General features: G+C 39.0%; 2 protein-coding genes across 8 annotated transcripts in view; one reads left to right on the top strand and one right to left on the bottom strand.

The window, feature by feature from the left end:
* Window positions 1-676: 676 nt before the first annotated feature.
* On the bottom strand, window positions 677-6,484 carry LOC110826510 (cuticle protein 19-like). Of its 3 annotated transcripts, none has more exons than XM_087348436.1 (3): window positions 6,233-6,484; window positions 3,340-3,492; window positions 677-1,768 (listed from the first exon to the last, which is right to left on the bottom strand). In XM_087348436.1, the coding sequence occupies exons 1-3, from the start codon at window positions 6,266-6,268 to the stop codon at window positions 1,535-1,537; spliced, it is 423 nt and encodes a 140-aa protein (XP_087204562.1). In that variant the 5' UTR covers window positions 6,269-6,484; the 3' UTR covers window positions 677-1,534. The 3 variants fall into 3 exon arrangements, with proteins under 3 accessions (XP_087204562.1, XP_021912904.1, XP_087204563.1); XM_022057212.2 differs by lacking the exon at window positions 6,233-6,484 and adding an exon at window positions 4,759-4,876; XM_087348437.1 differs by lacking the exon at window positions 6,233-6,484 and adding an exon at window positions 3,753-3,791.
* Window positions 1,766-16,204, top strand: part of LOC110826509 (cytochrome b5-related protein) — a 75,735-nt gene continuing 61,296 nt past the window's right edge. For 2 of the 5 annotated variants that reach the window (XR_015535038.1, XM_087348431.1), the window contains exons 1-5: window positions 3,488-3,712; window positions 11,496-11,722; window positions 12,529-12,920; window positions 14,248-14,439; window positions 15,567-15,791. Coding sequence is in view for 4 of the 5 variants with exons in the window: in XM_087348431.1 (XP_087204557.1) it covers window positions 3,607-3,712; window positions 11,496-11,722; window positions 12,529-12,920; window positions 14,248-14,439; window positions 15,567-15,791 (1,142 nt within the window). In the remaining variant the exon portion in view is untranslated. Of the gene's footprint in view, window positions 2,738-3,487; window positions 3,713-11,147; window positions 11,398-11,495; window positions 11,723-12,528; window positions 12,921-14,247; window positions 14,440-15,566; window positions 15,792-16,204 lie in introns of those variants that run through there. The other 3 variants (XM_087348432.1, XM_087348434.1, XM_087348433.1) reach the window with 3 other exon arrangements.

The raw sequence follows: 16,204 nt of genomic DNA, 5'->3' as shown, positions 1-16,204 counted from the left end.
AAGCTATATGGGGTCACCATTTTTGTCATGTGTTACAGGTTAGGTTAGGTTAGGTTAGGTTAGTTTCTGTCAAACATTCCATGTTGACTCCAGTGAAGGGTGGTGTATTCTTGAAGATTTCTTCTGTCTTCTGGGTTGGTGAACATCGACCAGACTACACAACGCAACAACCCAGAAGACAGAAATCTTCATACTCACCGCTGTGAAAACCTCAAATCATAAATGGTGTATTCATGTTGTTGGCTTCGTGGGCACTGAATCTTAATGCTTCACGTCCACAGTTCGAGACTTAGCCGGAATGAATTTTCCAAGCAACCAGTAAGGTACAGTAAAACATTTAAGACTTTAAATTTTTACAGTGAAAAGAATTAATCAAATCTCAACCAGAAGTGTATTCCGAATGGATGTTGCTGATCAGCGAAAATATTTTATCATAAATTACATATAATATTTAAAATCAACAGAGATATACCGAGGCCAGAATTTTCGACACCGTCTTCGAACATCACGTACAATTTTCTGATCTGTGTCGTGATACATGTTTGAGATGTAGAAAGTGGCCCTTCCGTCTCGTATGTTAAAAGCTGATACGTCTTCAGGTGAGGTAAATTATTAGCATAATCTCGTGATATTTTGGTTTGGAATAAGGTAAGGACCTTAAATAATGTAGGCTATACACTTATATTAAACTTTATTTGGCGTGGTAAAATTCTTCAGTAGTGGTAGTAGAGTGGTAATAAAATAATTATTGTATTCGGCAAATAAAACAGCAACTGGCGTCTCGATTAACACACACACAAAATCCTCAAAATTCGTGTTGTTTCATTGTGTTGTAGTGCATATGATAAATGTACGATTATTTCGTGGTTAATAGTGTGTTCGTAGGAATCGGGCATGCTTGAGAGTTTGAAACTTTCGTTGCACGTTTGATTTTGTAACGCCCTTCCTGTGTGGTGCAACTGGTTTATATCCACTCGTACCACGAATTAGTACTCATCGGAACGTAGACCAAAGGAAGTGCTGAGCTTTTAGTTACTGGATTAAGCGTGTACTGTCCACATGACGAGAAAAACCCAGCTGGCGGAAGTCGTTTCTGGCCAATGCGGGGGGAATGTTACTTATCAGCTGGGCTAGAGGGCTGCTATTGGTGGGAAGTGTGATATGTCAGAGTTTTACGCTACTACACAGACTGAAAACATCAAGCAGTTAAGAGTAGCGTGTAGTGAGCGCACCTCTAATGTGTTCTGTGGGTGTTATGATAATATTCTAGATTAAATCGCTGTGCCACTGTGAGGTAATCTTAAAGCTGTACCCGTTAGAACACGTGAAAGCCTGTCGTCTGTTGTTCGTTCAGTGGTTGTGGAACGAATGCTTTTAGGATGGATCGTCACTCACCGCGAAATCTTGCGCATGCGCGTATATCGAATTCCTAGCAGGGACATTCTCCTGGCCTGTGGACTGTACGTGAACCGTGGGAGTTTGAGACTTAGAATGAGCAATGGTGTGTTTGTTGACATGAGGTAGCTGGATGTGTCTATTGATGGTCGTAGTGGACGACAGGATGAACAGAGTGCCCGGATTTCTCGACCTGCGCCTGGAAACCCGTGTGCTTGTCTGCAGTGTAGTGTACGGTTCGCGTGGTACCGTCTGCTTCAAGCAGCTTGTAGTAGCCTTCAACTTTGTGACCGTCACGTTTCTCAGCCTGTTCCTTGATGTCTTGGGTGTGTGGGTCATTCACTTCATATTTGAACTCGTATTTTGGGTGGGCCTGCAGAATGGCATAAGAAAGAGTTACATTTTATTTATATTTTCCTTTTGCAACAAGCACATAAAGTGTTCCTTGTCACCATGACGATTCCTAGTGTATCCCGAAGAATGGAGAGGGATCCAGGAGGAAGATTGGACGGACGCCTGTTGAATTGGTTTCGTTAGGACACGGGAATTAAAATTGATAATAAATATTAAGCAGAATTTCTTCACACGGAGTCTTAGTAGCAATGTTACGTGATAATTTGATTCTTAATCTTATGCAGCTGTCATGTACATGGGGAGGGTTTCGTATGTGACAGTCCCCTGCTTGTGTGTAGCTTCAAGTAAATCGAAACATGTCACGAACAGCAGACAAGGGGTGGTGACTCAACTTGGCGGGTTTTTCTAAACGCAGTTCCATAAAGGGAAGAGAATTTTTTTTTGGGCTATCTGAGCTTACCAATTTCTTCTCAAGAAGAACCTTTTTTTAGAATTAATTACGTAATTAGTAGTAATATTAAGTGGATCGGAACTGCACTCGAAACATAGGCTTGTATGTGAACGTTGAACATTCTCTGTGGAGTTTCATTTTCATTATACACGAAAGTTATAAAACGATCAAACCTTGGAATTCTCTCTAACACGCCTTAACATGGCGTCTACCTTCGTCTGAGTTGCTTGAACTCTTTCCACGAGGGCTTCAATAATCCTGGGAAGGACTGCATAGATAAACGTGCACCTTCAGATGTCACCACAGGAGAAAAAATCCATCAGAATTGGATCTGGCTACCGAGGAGGTCATGCTGTCGGCTGTCAACGTCCAATCCACGTCCCGTTCAACCACTTCCGGACATCTTCCCACATTGCGCCGGAGTCACGTCTTCAGGCAGCCATGGTAGAACAGTTTCCAGATAATCACGATGTCTTCGAGTAGTCGGGTAACAGATAAGGGCCCACAAGACAGCAGCCAGTCACTACACTAACTGAGGTATTCTAGTTGAATTTCGAGTTCTAGAGTGCAGCGTGCACTTACGAGGTGCGATCGGAAAGTTTCAAGACTGCGCCTATAAAAACCCGTACACTTATCTCAGGTATTAAATTCATCCATCACCCTCGAAGTAGTTCCCCTGGGAGTGAACACAACGATCCCAGCGCCGCTGCCAAGCCTGGAAGCATCCATGGAAATCTTTCTTTGTCAGCCTGTCAAGCACCATCTGCGATTCTGCCTGAATCTCTTCTATCGTCTCAAATCTCCTTCCCTTTAGCTGAATTTTCATCTTTGGGAAGAGGAAGAAGTCACACGGAGCTTTAGCATTTCATAGGTTTCCGTAGCCGTTTTGGCGAGTCTTTGGCATAATTTGATGCACACGCCATTCCGAAATCGCAGGAGGGTCGGTGTAATGCACTACCAAAACGCCCGTAACTAAGAAACAAATGCTAATTCGATGATGCCGGCTGGCACACTGATTCACTATGAATGTAGGCCGCACCCCCTAAAGTCAGAAGCTCGTACTACATCCGGTTCGCCCTCTATTGACACAGTCTGAAAACTTTCCGATTGCACCTCTTACGTTTCGTAATAACACTTACGCTGTGCTCCACGTCGAGTTCGTGATCCTGGGGCTCGTAACCGTACTGTACCAGCTGCTCGTGTTCCTGTGGGACTTCGTACTGGTTGTCGTCGTGAACCTTGATGGGATATGACCGGGCACACACCGCCATCAGCACGAGGAGAGTAACAATCTGCCGGAAAGACAGTTCATCTAAATTCATGCAGCAGAGACCTCGACGACCTTCGTTTACGTATTAATTTCCAGGCTTCTGCATGTTAATAACCCTACACGTCATTCGTCATTTATGTGTGAGTTTAATTCATTTTTCCAGTCTGTGACGGTGGTGTGGCGTGTTACGTTGATCAAGAACTGCGTTTTAAAATTTACTAGACGAGTTCTATTTTTTGAAGGTTAGTGTCTTCGTTGTTAATAATTTATCTAATGTCTTACGTGTTCACAGGTTGGGACTAGCATGGCTATTTCTGTGATATAACAGGTTCAGTACCACAATTAGAACCTAGCAACACCAACAGCGAAGTTCCAGTCATGTCATGTCATGTATCACGTGACGTATAACATTAATTTGTAGGTTATGTACGAGTAACAATAATTTCCGCTCAAGATGTGAAACGTCCACTGAGCTAAGAAAATGTTTATGAGCTATGAATGGGTATGACTTAGCTAATAATCGGTCGTAGCCTATTAGAAGGTACCACTCAATACGTTCTTGGTGTGCTAACCTATTTACGTTGGTAAACGGAACGTCGCGGTAGAGTGATTGGTACTCCTTCGTATTCGGGAGTTTACAGGTTTAAAAGTTAGCCGGGAGGTTGGCTACCCTATTTTTCTATTTGTCTCGAGGTAAATCAGAGTTATTTAATTAGACCAGACAGCTTCTTTCCAAAGTCTGTGCCATTTAATATTCACGGTGGTCTAGCGGTTAGAACGCTGGCCTTGTAATCCTGGGGTCTCGGGTTCGATTCCCGGCGGTGCCCGAATTTATAACTTGGCCGTGGTCTAGGCAACACGGAGTTTTCCTCCGTGGCATCCCAACAATTACTCCATTCACACACAGAAGAAGGCAATGGCAAACCACTTCTGGATCATCTGCCAAGAACGTATATGAACAGGTCCCAGTCCGAGAAAAGGATGGAAGGATCCTGTTCATATGGACCTGTCGTCAGACAGAACACTACAAATAAAAAAACAGCCATCCAGTCTTTCGGTTCTGTCTCGTCTGAGCTGTTGACCGTAAATGAAACAAGTCAATTAGAAGTTAATTGTTTCAAAATTGTCCATTACCTAAGGCATAAAATCATATAATTTTGTCTAGTTCTCTACAGTTCTCATTAAAATCACACGTGCAAATGTTTTGGATTTTAACGCCACAAAGTCACCCTGGCAGTTAAGTGTTGTTAATTTCTTCATCTGTTGTTACTTTCAAATGTAAGCTTACCTTCGTCATCATCATCATCATCTCGTTGTGAGACTTTCCCTGTGTAACAACTGCTCATCGAAGAGCGTCAGTCTCGCTTATATACGGCATCTCTGACTTTCCTCGATCTTACGCGGAGCGCGGACATCGCGAAATCTCGCTAACAGACTTTTCGTTTTCCTTCCGTGTTTTCCCCCCTTATCCTTAATAGATTTTCGCTCTTTGTTATTAAAACATTTCCGTTAGCACGAAATCATGGCACTGAAGACTCAATTGACTTTTATGTGGAAAAGTTTCACAGGATGTGAACACGTAATAGCTAGTCGAAATTCTATTCAACTTTAATACAATAAAATAGTTTCGCTTTCCCTTTGTGTAAGAATTGTGCTACGAATGTAATTTCTTGAATTCTTAACTATTATTACACGTTCTTTGCTTGTAGCTTTTAAAATTAATACAAACGAGATAGTCGTGATTTTCTAACCTTACATTTATGTTTTCTTGTTCGAGTTTGGGCAAATGTATTTTGCTCTGTGTCTGTCTATAACAGTCCTTACTTCACGTAAAGTTTACATCTGTCATAATTTATATAAAAACAACTTTATTTGTGTTTTGTTGTATATTATTGTCTAGCCTTATTGCAGTTAATAGTAAAATGTTACGACTCGGGCTTTTTACTGGGGAAATCTCTGTTTATTTAAGAAGTTTACAAGCCTCTCAGAGGCCTCTGAAGCCTCCAATGGTCACCTACATTTGATCACTTTGATATTTTTGAAGATTACAAATTACGAAGCTCCTCATTTTGAAAAATCTCTCCAGCATTTGTTGTTACGTTATTATACGTTTTATACTGTTTAAATAGCTGCTGCCTTTGTTGAAAATATTTGCGCAATGTATCCACGTGTCAGTCAAAATTTGTTTTCGTCATTATTCCCGGGAACTATGCAAATTGCTATTCAATTTATCATTAATACATGCTCGCTTTCGATAAACAGGAAGGAATAATATTAAAACCTAAGTTATTTCTCATTCACTTACTTTTTAGTACATCCAGAATGACTAATAATTATAAAATTTATCGGCATTTTCAAATTCCCCCCCCCCAAAAAAAAATATTTGAAAATGATTTATTCAGAACTGAAATTAAACAATTGTGTTTCTTGTATCAGATTAATTTATGGAAAGTGTGCAGAGACCTAACGTTATTTTCTAATTCATTTAAGTGTTCAGCATATTTGTAGACAGCCTGTAGCAGTTACTTGAACCATACGGTCTGCGCAAGTTTTTCTGCAAATTGCTTGCGGAAATGAAATGATGATTCATGTGCTTTAAGTAATAACATTTTCTTTGTCCTAACACACATATGTTATTTCAGTTCCGTGCGTGCACACAATAAATTGGTAAATATAAATTTCGAAACGATCAAGGTCAATCATGGAAGGAAGAAATGAATCATATATATATATATATATTTCCGGTTTAACAATGTTTATACATTTTTCCGGTACCCAAGGTCACATTTCTTTTCCATTCTTGTCCGTCTGCGAACAAATCCTCTTCAATGTTTTCTGCCCGTCATTGATGATTGAATTCCCTGTATCCAGGTGTTTAGCCAATCTGAAAATGAAGCTCGTATTAAATCACGAAACTTTTACCGAAACTGTTTGATGACGTCTCTTATAAATCGGCAACTTCGAGTACCAACCCTGAGGAACGGAGTATTATTCAAATTGATTATAATACTGGACACGTTCTTGTTCTACGACGATGTACTAATGGGAATATTATGTTGGGCAAGACGTTTCGGGAACTGGTTTTTCAGAAGATGGCTGTCTTTGACTGCTTAGTTTTTATATTATTATTATTATTCCATCTATTCATCACTTTCTAGGGTATTTAATTCTATGTACCAGAGACAGACCTTGCCCCTGAGGAACATAGTGCAGAAGATATTTCCGAAATACATTTTTTTTAATATATGTTATATGTATTATATAGTTTTATTGTGAGGGACGACTATATATTTTAAGACAGCGTCTCTCGAATGATGTATGAAGATCCTAAAATGGCAGTTTTCTGAAGTTCCCTGACGTCGTGTTCGCCCGGGATGTTGGCCAAATATTATTTTTTAATATTATTATTTGGTTGTTGCTGTCTCAGTAACTTGTTCGTGAAACCGTTTAGACATCGCGTTAAAGCAAAAGGATTGAAATGTTGTTATTGTGTCTTAATGCGATTTCTGTCTCACACTTTCACAAACGTCTGTCGTTCTGTCATTAGTTGTTTCATGAGGAATGAATGAATGCCATAATTAGTGCGGTTTTGAAAATGAATAACGCAAATAATGATCGCGAGCTATGGTATTATACGTATTTGTGTCTCATGTGTACCGCCTCAGTGCCCAAGAGTAACGTTAATTTTAAAATCCTTTGTTAAATTTGCTCATGAATTCCTGATTTCATGGTTTGAAACATCAGTGGTTGGTTGGTTCTATGTCTCATGTCCCGCGAGCAGGATTAAGTGTCCTTGAAATGTATTGTATAGTTTTTCGGGAGTTTTGGCGCGTGTTATGGGCACTTGCAGGGAGAGAACGAATTTCTGTTGATTTTACAGGTTATTTCATTCATTGAAGCATAGAAGCAGACGTATTTTGTGAAGAAAATTTCTGCATATTATGGAACTTGAAGGTCCTTGCGTCATGACTAGCCTTAATAATGATTGTAGTTCTAAAATTTGAAAGGAACTGACGTGGTAAATATCTTAATACTAATGTTAATTCAATTTTATTATTTGATCCTAATTTTATAATTCTATTCAAGAATACATGAAAAAGGATAATAAATGTTTTTCAAACAATTAAATTATTTACTAGTAACCTAAATTCCTTAGCATAAACAGTTCATCTTTAAAATGATTATTTTGAGGTTAAGTTCAATAATCTATAAATTAGATAAAAATTATGCAAGAATTTGTGTCAGTTACTGTCGTAAAATCTAAGGTTCCAAAGTTTATAGAAGATATAATTACACAATTTTGTTTATTTTTTGTGTAACTGATAATATATATAAATTGTAATTCCCAGTATAAGAGTGTAATACTATTTCATGGCAATCAAAATAATTTGCTTCATTCCTTAAACAGCAAAAACAAATCTAAATTATTACGATATATTTCTTATCTGGAACCTTGTTATCTATGACGCACTCTAAGATATGCAGGTCAGTGACCTAATTAACACGATAACATTTTTCCATTTTTCTACGCTCTGACAAATTACACTTTCCATGTGCACTAAGTTTAAGATCTTAATTCCATCTGTAAGTGCCTTAAGAAGGTATTTCTCAATTACACTAAGCTATGGCCTTTTCAATACACGTAATCACTTTGTCGGCTGACCCAAATTGCTGCTAGCGAGCCCCAGTGATAAGATTCAATGTTATTTATGTTTCTCTCGTGTAGAACGTAGATAAGTTCACGCTCTAGCATTGATTATTTTAGTACTAAACTTAGCGAACTGTAGATTCACTAGGAATAGTCAGAAGAAATTTATAAGAAAATTTTTCATTTAATAAGTTCCGAATAAAACACTATTCATAATCTTGCTAACAAAGTAGGTACAAGTTGCATGTTAAATGGCAGGAAGTCACTCTGATGATGGAGGCTGCAAGCACCTTTGAAACATCATTTAACTTCTTCCAGACTATAAGGTACAAGAACCCAGAAGATGGACATTTTCAACACAAGAAAAGTTTAACGAAATTATTGCTTGATTTGAACAGTTGCCTCCTAAGTCACTTAAACGTCTTCCATAACTGGGATACTGGAACGACCCGTTCTTCAAGTGCCTGAGCATCTGTGGGTCCCAACTTTTTGTTGGCTCGATCTATAGACATTCGGTAGGACTCCTTGGACGAGGACGTCATCCATAAAGAATGTATTAAATTGGGTCGAAGGACCCAGTACACGATTATTGAAACTACAGTCTCACAAAACAACTGTTGCGCACTCATTGTGGCCGTAAGATTCAGGAACCAGATTTGATTTGCATAAATTCAGTCCGCGAGAATTTCAAGATTAAAGTTGTTGAACCAATTAAAATGTGGAAGAGGAATTCAGAGAAACCATTCATTTTAAAGTGTCTTATATGTCTAAAAACAGCATGCGAACCGTATTTAGAAGGTGTCTGATATATATCTCGGTCAGTAGAATATTTTAAATATCTGCGATGTAGGTCAGAAAACTTCACTGTACGGTTTTAGTGAAATTTTATTATTGAAATATCTGACCGTCTAGGGAAAAGTGGCAATAAACACGTAGCTACTAAATCCTATACATTTAGATTTTAACATCGAAACCTTCACTACCAAAAATTTTAGAGTTTCCTCCTTCATTCATTAAATATATTATTGAATATAACTTAGTCCAAGTGAGAAAACTATAAAGATTTCTGTCTACTGGGTTGTTGCACTGTGTAGTCTGGTAGATGTTTCCGTCATCAGTTCGATTCTGATGACGGAGGCAGTATGACCTCTGAAACGTTGGTTAACATCGACCAGACTACACAGCGCAACAACCCAGAAGACAGAAATCTTTATACTCTGATGACGGAGGCAGTATGACCTCTGAAACGTTAGTTAACATCGACCAGACAACACAGCGCAACAACCCAGAAGACAGAAATCTTCATACTCTGATGACGGAGGCAGTATGACCTCTGAAACGTTGGTTAACATCGACCAGACTACACAGCGCAACAACCCAGAAGACAGAAATCTTTATACTCTGATGACGGAGGCAGTATGACCTCTGAAACGTTAGTTAACATCGACCAGACAACACAGCGCAACAACCCAGAAGACAGAAATCTTCATACTCTGATGACGGAGGCAGTATGACCTCTGAAACGTTGGTTAACATCGACCAGACTACACAGCGCAACAACCCAGAAGACAGAAATCTTCATACTCTGATGACGGAGGCAGTATGACCTCTGAAACGTTGGTAAACATCGGCCAGACTACACAGCGCAACAACCCAGAAGACAGAAATCTTCAGACTCTGATGACGGAGGCAGTATGACCTCTGAAACGTTGGTAAACATCGACCAGACTACACAGCGCAACAACCCAGAAGACAGAAATCTTCATACTCTGATGACGGAGGCAGTATGACCTCTGAAATGTTGGTTAACATCGACCAGACTTCACAGCGCAACAACCCAGAAGACAGAAATCTTCATACTCACCGCTGTGAAAACTTCAAATCTTACAGAGAAAACTATAATTTATTAATTCTACCACGAAGATGAATTCGATTGTGTTTGGTTTTAAACTTCAAGGATCTCACTCATATTAATCATACGTTTACTACTAAAGATCTGGGAGTTTTATTGATTCAAAACTTTTTCACTGGCATGTGGACTATATATGTTTTCACAAGTCTGGAAGTCGTGTTTTTATTTTGGAACGACCATTTCTTTCTAATCCGCTATACCACTTATCTACTGATAAGTCTTCTGATGCTCTGTTTTACTATAATTGGATCTAAACTTAAATATGCTTTTGTAGTAAAACTTTTAAAGTTTTCTGCCACCAGCAAACATTAACACATTCAGCAAAAGGTTTTTGTTCTGCGTAAGTAAAGAATTTAATGGAACTGAATATTAACGTAAGTGCTTTGCCCGCTGATTTCTTAATATTTACAGTTCTAAAACATGGGATATTTCTCCTGAAGGAAAAACTTGAAGTATATTAAAGTAACTATCAAATAACTAATTAATTCTTCTGAGCATAGCCGTTGTTGTGAAATTGTTGGTAAGTCAGTTAGACAGGAAATTCCCGAAATCTTATAGAATCCAAGGGTTCGTTACCACATTCAGAGTAGATCACCATCAGCCCCTAAGCCACCGTTGCACTGTCTATGTCTAGGTTAACATGAACTAACAAGAAACATCAATGCTCTAGAACAGTGGTATTCAACCTTTTTTGTTCGCGAACCCCTGATTCAATTTCTCTTCAACTTTGTACCCCCAAAGTTGTTGGTTTATAATTCAAGTTATACGTAGTATATAATCTACATCTAAAATAAATTAAATAAATTACATTACTGATTATTCAGTGTTTATCATAAAATAATATATATTTTTTTTAAATTTCACGTACCCCCTAAGATGTCTTCGCGTACCCCCAGATATAATTTCTCTTCAACTTTGTACCCCCAAAGTTGTTGTATAATTCAAGTTATACGTAGTATATAATCTACATCCAAAATAAATTAAATAAATTACATTACTGATTATTCAGTGTTTATCATAAAATAATATCTATTTTTTTTAAATTTCACGTACCCCCTAAGATGTCCTCGCGTACCCCAGGTTGAACACCACTACTCTAGAAGATTTGAAAGCAAACTGCACTGGATTGGCTGAAGATTAAATGCCATGAAGTGGCGTAACTGGCAGTGAACCTTAGAGATCAGACATTGGCTAGAGATTTTTTAAATTATAGTCGATGACATTTGATACGTAAGTGATATGAAGAACTTTTCAGATAGTGTAATCTCTTGGTTTGCTACGAAAGGAAGACTTCTGCAAGGATACAAACAGGGAGAAAACTGTACAAACTGGTGAAAAGGCAAGTTTGAGTTAATGTTGTTTACAAGGTATTTCATAAATTTAATTGTTTAACGGGTGTTAATTATTCTTAGCTGGCCTTAAGACAGGCCAAGCAGTTTTATAAGTTATTTACATATTATTTCAGTTAACATGGCTCCGTGGACAGATAATGTTGTGCAATCATCCTTGCCTGGTCTCTGGAAGTTACCAACTTATTGGAAAGAACCAATCAAAGACGCAGAACTCTGGATGGAAGGAAAGAAAGTTGACGATGATACTTGTGGTCTCTGGCGAATTCATGATGGGCTATATGACTTCACTGAATGGTTACATAAGCACCCAGGAGGATCTGATTGGTTACGTATCACAAAGGTATATCAGGTAGACGTCTACATTTTTCATCTGATTTTGATGGGAAAGAAATTATTATTCTTAACACCTTGTTCTCGATATTTAATTTCTTTTAAACGGGAATTTTACAAATGAAATATAGAATCCATTATAAAATACAACTTTTATATGAATCATCATTTGATAGAAGATATTTTTATTAAACAAAAGGAAGGTTGGTACTGTTTGATAACTGCCGAAAAATATATTTGGATCTTAGTGTGAGGAAATCCTAGATGGAAGGAGAGATTGTAGTCTTCTGTGTTGCGATGTCGTGTAGGCTTGTAGATGGTTACCAATGTTTGCCTCCATCATCAGGATAGAAGTGAGTCAAGTTGGAATGTTTGTATGCTTTATGGGAATGGTGGCCCAATGGGAAGAAGGACTCATATAAGGCCTGAAAAGTTGCAACTTCCGAGGAATGGATATGTGATACTTGATTAAATGATATAATGCAGAAGACCACAATCCAAATGTTCACCAAAGTAAAAAAAGCTCAAATCTCGTTCACAATTTGGACCCATCACCAGATATCATTAGGCTGATGAAATTTAGGAAGGTGCGATGGGTGAGATAAGAAATAAACATAAAATTTGGAGTTGGAAAAGAAGAGAGCACTAGACAGACGAAGAAGTATAATATTAAAATAATTATTATATGTATATTTTGGCTGAGATTTATCACGAATGTGAAAGACGGGTGCTAAACATCTTAAGTTTTCATTTGTTTGCAACTAACACGGCATATTTCTTGTATGTATCTTTCTGATGTAGATGTTACTCCTACAGGGCACAGACATCACTGAGGCTTTTGAAGTCCATCATGTAACAAAGACACCAGAATATTTGCTCAAGCAGTTTTTCATTCGTTCTGCGTCAGAGCCACGTAACTCGCCTTATACATTCAAGGATGATGGTTTCTATTGCACATTGAAACGTAAGGCACAGCCAATATTGACGAAACTTCCTCCCGGACCTTCAAAGGAATCTAAGCTCTGTGCAGATCTGCTCCTAGCTACATTCCTGTTACTCGCTACTGTCGCTGCTGCCACCTATAACTTCGTGATTGGGCTACTGGCTGGGATAATTTTTAATTTTCTAGTTGTCATTGCCCACAACTTCTTTCATATGAAGGACAACTTTCGCATGTATTATTTTGACCTTTCCTTCATGGCCTCCAGGTAAGAAATGGGAAAATAGGGAATTAGTTAGGTTAAGTTCACATGTGAAAAGTTTGCTTTATTTTCAGAGGGCTAATTCAAATACCTTCTTCTCCTCCTTCTTCTCATCCTCCTCCTTCTCCTCCTCCTCCTTGTTCTCCTCCTCTTCCTTCTCCTCCTCCTCCTTCTTCTCCTCCTCCTCCTTCTCCTCCTTCTTCTTCTCCTCCTCCTCCTCCTTCTTTTCCCCCTTCTTCTTCTCCTCCTCCTCCTCCTTCTCCTCCTTCTTCTTCTCCTCCTCCTCCTTCTCCTCCTCCTCCTTCTTCTCCTCCTCCTCCTTCTCCTCCTCCTTCTCCTCCTCCTCCTTCTTCTCCTCCTTCTTCTTCTCCTCCTCCTTCTTCTCCTCCTCCTCCTTCTCCTCCTCCTTCTCCTCCTCCTCCTCCTCCTCCTCCTCCTTCTTTCCCCCTTCTTCTTCTCCTCCTCCTCCTCCTTCTTCTCCTCCTCCTCCTTCTTCTTCTTCTTGTTTGTTTGCAAGAATTGCAATTATTGTGGATGAGCTGTCATACAAAGGTATTTGTGTAAGGAGTTTCAGTTGAACTACAAGTTCTCAGATGCAAGTACGAAACTCTGTGTACATAATCTCCCAAAGAAAGACTCTAAAGAGTATTAAAGTATTAATATTGATGATGAAACTTCAAGAAGTTCTCAGATAATAAAGCGTAAATAAGAAGCAATTTTATTATATTTCAAAAAATGACCATTTGCATACATTATATACTCAGGTCTGACATGTCACACATATATCATTTATAAAAAATATATAATGAAATATGTTAATAATGTACTCAAAATTTGACATTGCACTCTTATGGTATACTGAAACAACCTTGTATATAATTACAATGTGTAAGTGCATCAGACGTCTGTTGCAAAATGCCAGATAAACCCTGGTCCACGTATTTGAAGATGACTGTATTTTGGGTTGTAATGCCACGTAGTATGGTAGAAGTTTACCAACGTTTCAGAGGTCATACTGCCTCCGTCATCAGAGTATGAAGATTTCTGTCTTCTGGGTTGTTGCGCTGTGTAGTCTGGTCGATGTTTACCAACGTTTCAGAGGTCATACTGCCTCTGTCATCAGAGCGATGTCATCCCAACCCAGAAGACAAAAATCTTAATAATATAGTAATTGACACACACTCTGTAAAATTTAGTGGAGACAAAGTACAAAAACAGTTTGTGTTGTCTAACCTCAAATAAGCCTGTATAAGACTCAAAGTCATACACCCAGACGCTGCAGTAAGCTTTTCAAATGTTTCAGGGGTAACTTTACTTTTTTTATGTGTTGCAGAAACTGGCGTATCAGTCATGCTTTGAGCCACCACTTGTACACGAATTCATTGCTGGACCTCGAACTCGCTATTTTCGAGCCATTGCTGCAGTGGGTGCCACATCGTAATAAATCGATATTTGTTCGTTACGTATCTTGGCTTTACAGCTTCATTCTTTATACCGTCTTATTCCACAGTAACATTGTCATCAGGTAAACATCAGCCTAACCTACAAGTTGCAGTGATGATGAAGCTTTGTTACGAACATACGAGGTGCGATCGGAAAGTTTCGAGACTGCGCGTATAAAAACCCGTACACTTATCTCAGGTATTAAATTCATCCATCACCCTCGAAGTAGTTCCCCTGGGAGTGAACACAACGATCCCAGCGCCGCTGCCAAGCCTGGAAGCATCCCTGGAAATCTTTCTTTGTCAGCCTGTCAAGCACCATCTGCGATTCTGCCTGAATCTCTTCTATCGTCTCAAATCTCCTTCCCTTTAGCTGAATTTTCATCTTTGGGAAAAGGAAGAAGTCACACGGAGCTTAGAAAGGAAGTTGGGGTCGGTTCTTGCAAGATCTTTGAGCTCCTGACAAACGAGAAGTCGATTCTGCTTCTGGTCCTCAGACAGGATGCGTCGCATGTGGAGTTCTTCCTTTAGAATCAGCTGACAGGTCCCATAGCCTATCCCAACAATGTCGCACAAGTCGTTGATGGTACGACGTCGATCTTCGTGAATGGCCTGCCGAATCTTGCGTTGTGCTCGAAGATGGTCGTCCAGAACGCTCGTCATCATCGACAGAGGTTCGGCCATTTTTAAAACGTGAATGCCACACAAACGTTTGTGCACGACCCATTGCGGACTCCCAAATGCTTGCTTTAGCATTTCATAGGTTTCCGTAGCCGTTTCGGCGAGTCTTTGGCAAGAGATTCAGGCAGAATCGCAGATGGTGCTTGACAGGCTGACAAAGAAAGATTTCCAGGGATGCTTCCAGGCTTGGCAGCGGCGCTGGGATCGTTGTGTTCACTCCCAGGGGAACTACTTCGAGGGTGGTAGATGAATTTAATACCTGAGATAAGTGTACGGGTTTTTATACGCTCAGTCTAAAAACCTTCCGATCGCACCTCGTATACAACTCATTAAATTTTGATAAAACAGCTTTTGGCATTTCTTAGTGAATGATGTCTTCTATTCAGTATTACGTACTGGAATATATAAAAATGTCGTACCATCGCCATGCTGTAATTTAAACTAGAAGGTGGTTTCATAAGTAAAATTAAAATAATGTGTTACCTACTTTCCGCAGGGACTTTCAAGCAAAGAAATGCTATTGTTTCAGGCTATATTTGACTTTGAACGGCAGGTTGAGGCCTGCGTTAAGGAAAGAGGACCTCATTCCATTCTTCCCACTGCTTGTGATGTACACATACAGTGGCACGACATTTGTTAACGCTTTCGTCATGTGGTGCTGGATTGTCGTCGTTGCGAGCTTTTTCTTCTCTCTGAATGGTTTAAATGCAGCACATCACCACCCAGACATCTTCCATGATGGAGATGCACCCAGGTAAATGTATATTTTTTTACTAAAATTTAGATAAATCAACCCGAGCGTCCTTCAGGTTTGGTGAAGTAGATTCAGACATTTCGAACGTGCATACAGACATTTATGGTCGATTACTTTTACAAATATTTAGTAATGAAACAGGATATAATGTATGTAACTCTCAAGTTAGAAAGATATTTATGAATATGAAACGAACAGTACTATGAATTTGCAAAACATCACGAACCTAGTGATTACATAGTTTTATGTTTTTTATCGTTTCAGTTGTCATGTGTTTTATATAAAAATATTAAAATTGCAGTCAAGTGGTAGCATTTCTTCTTCCTATTCAGAATGTCTTCTGTTCATTTCTCATATCAGAGGTCAGATATCCTCACCCTGGGATTTTAATAACTTTTTTAATCTCCAAATGC

The sequence above is a fragment of the Zootermopsis nevadensis genome, unplaced genomic scaffold (assembly GCF_977971745.1).
Source record: "Zootermopsis nevadensis isolate Lab colony 2312 unplaced genomic scaffold, Znev_1.0 Znev_ptg000013l, whole genome shotgun sequence".
Classification (NCBI taxonomy): domain Eukaryota; kingdom Metazoa; phylum Arthropoda; class Insecta; order Blattodea; family Termopsidae; genus Zootermopsis; species Zootermopsis nevadensis.
This window is presented reverse-complemented; position numbering and strand designations above follow the sequence as displayed.

What these genes read in the sequence shown, in the direction of transcription:
- LOC110826510 (XM_087348436.1), bottom strand. Translation starts at nt 6,268, where the DNA reads ATGGAAAAGAAATGTGACCTTGGGTACCGGAAAAAT. An exon ending in ACCTTGGGTACCGGAAAAAT is followed by an intron (nt 3,493 to 6,232) that starts GTATAAACATTG and finishes TCTTTCCGGCAG; the next exon opens with ATTGTTACTCTCCTCGTGCT. An exon ending in AACTCGACGTGGAGCACAGC is followed by an intron (nt 1,769 to 3,339) that starts GTAAGTGTTATT and finishes GCCATTCTGCAG; the next exon opens with GCCCACCCAAAATACGAGTT.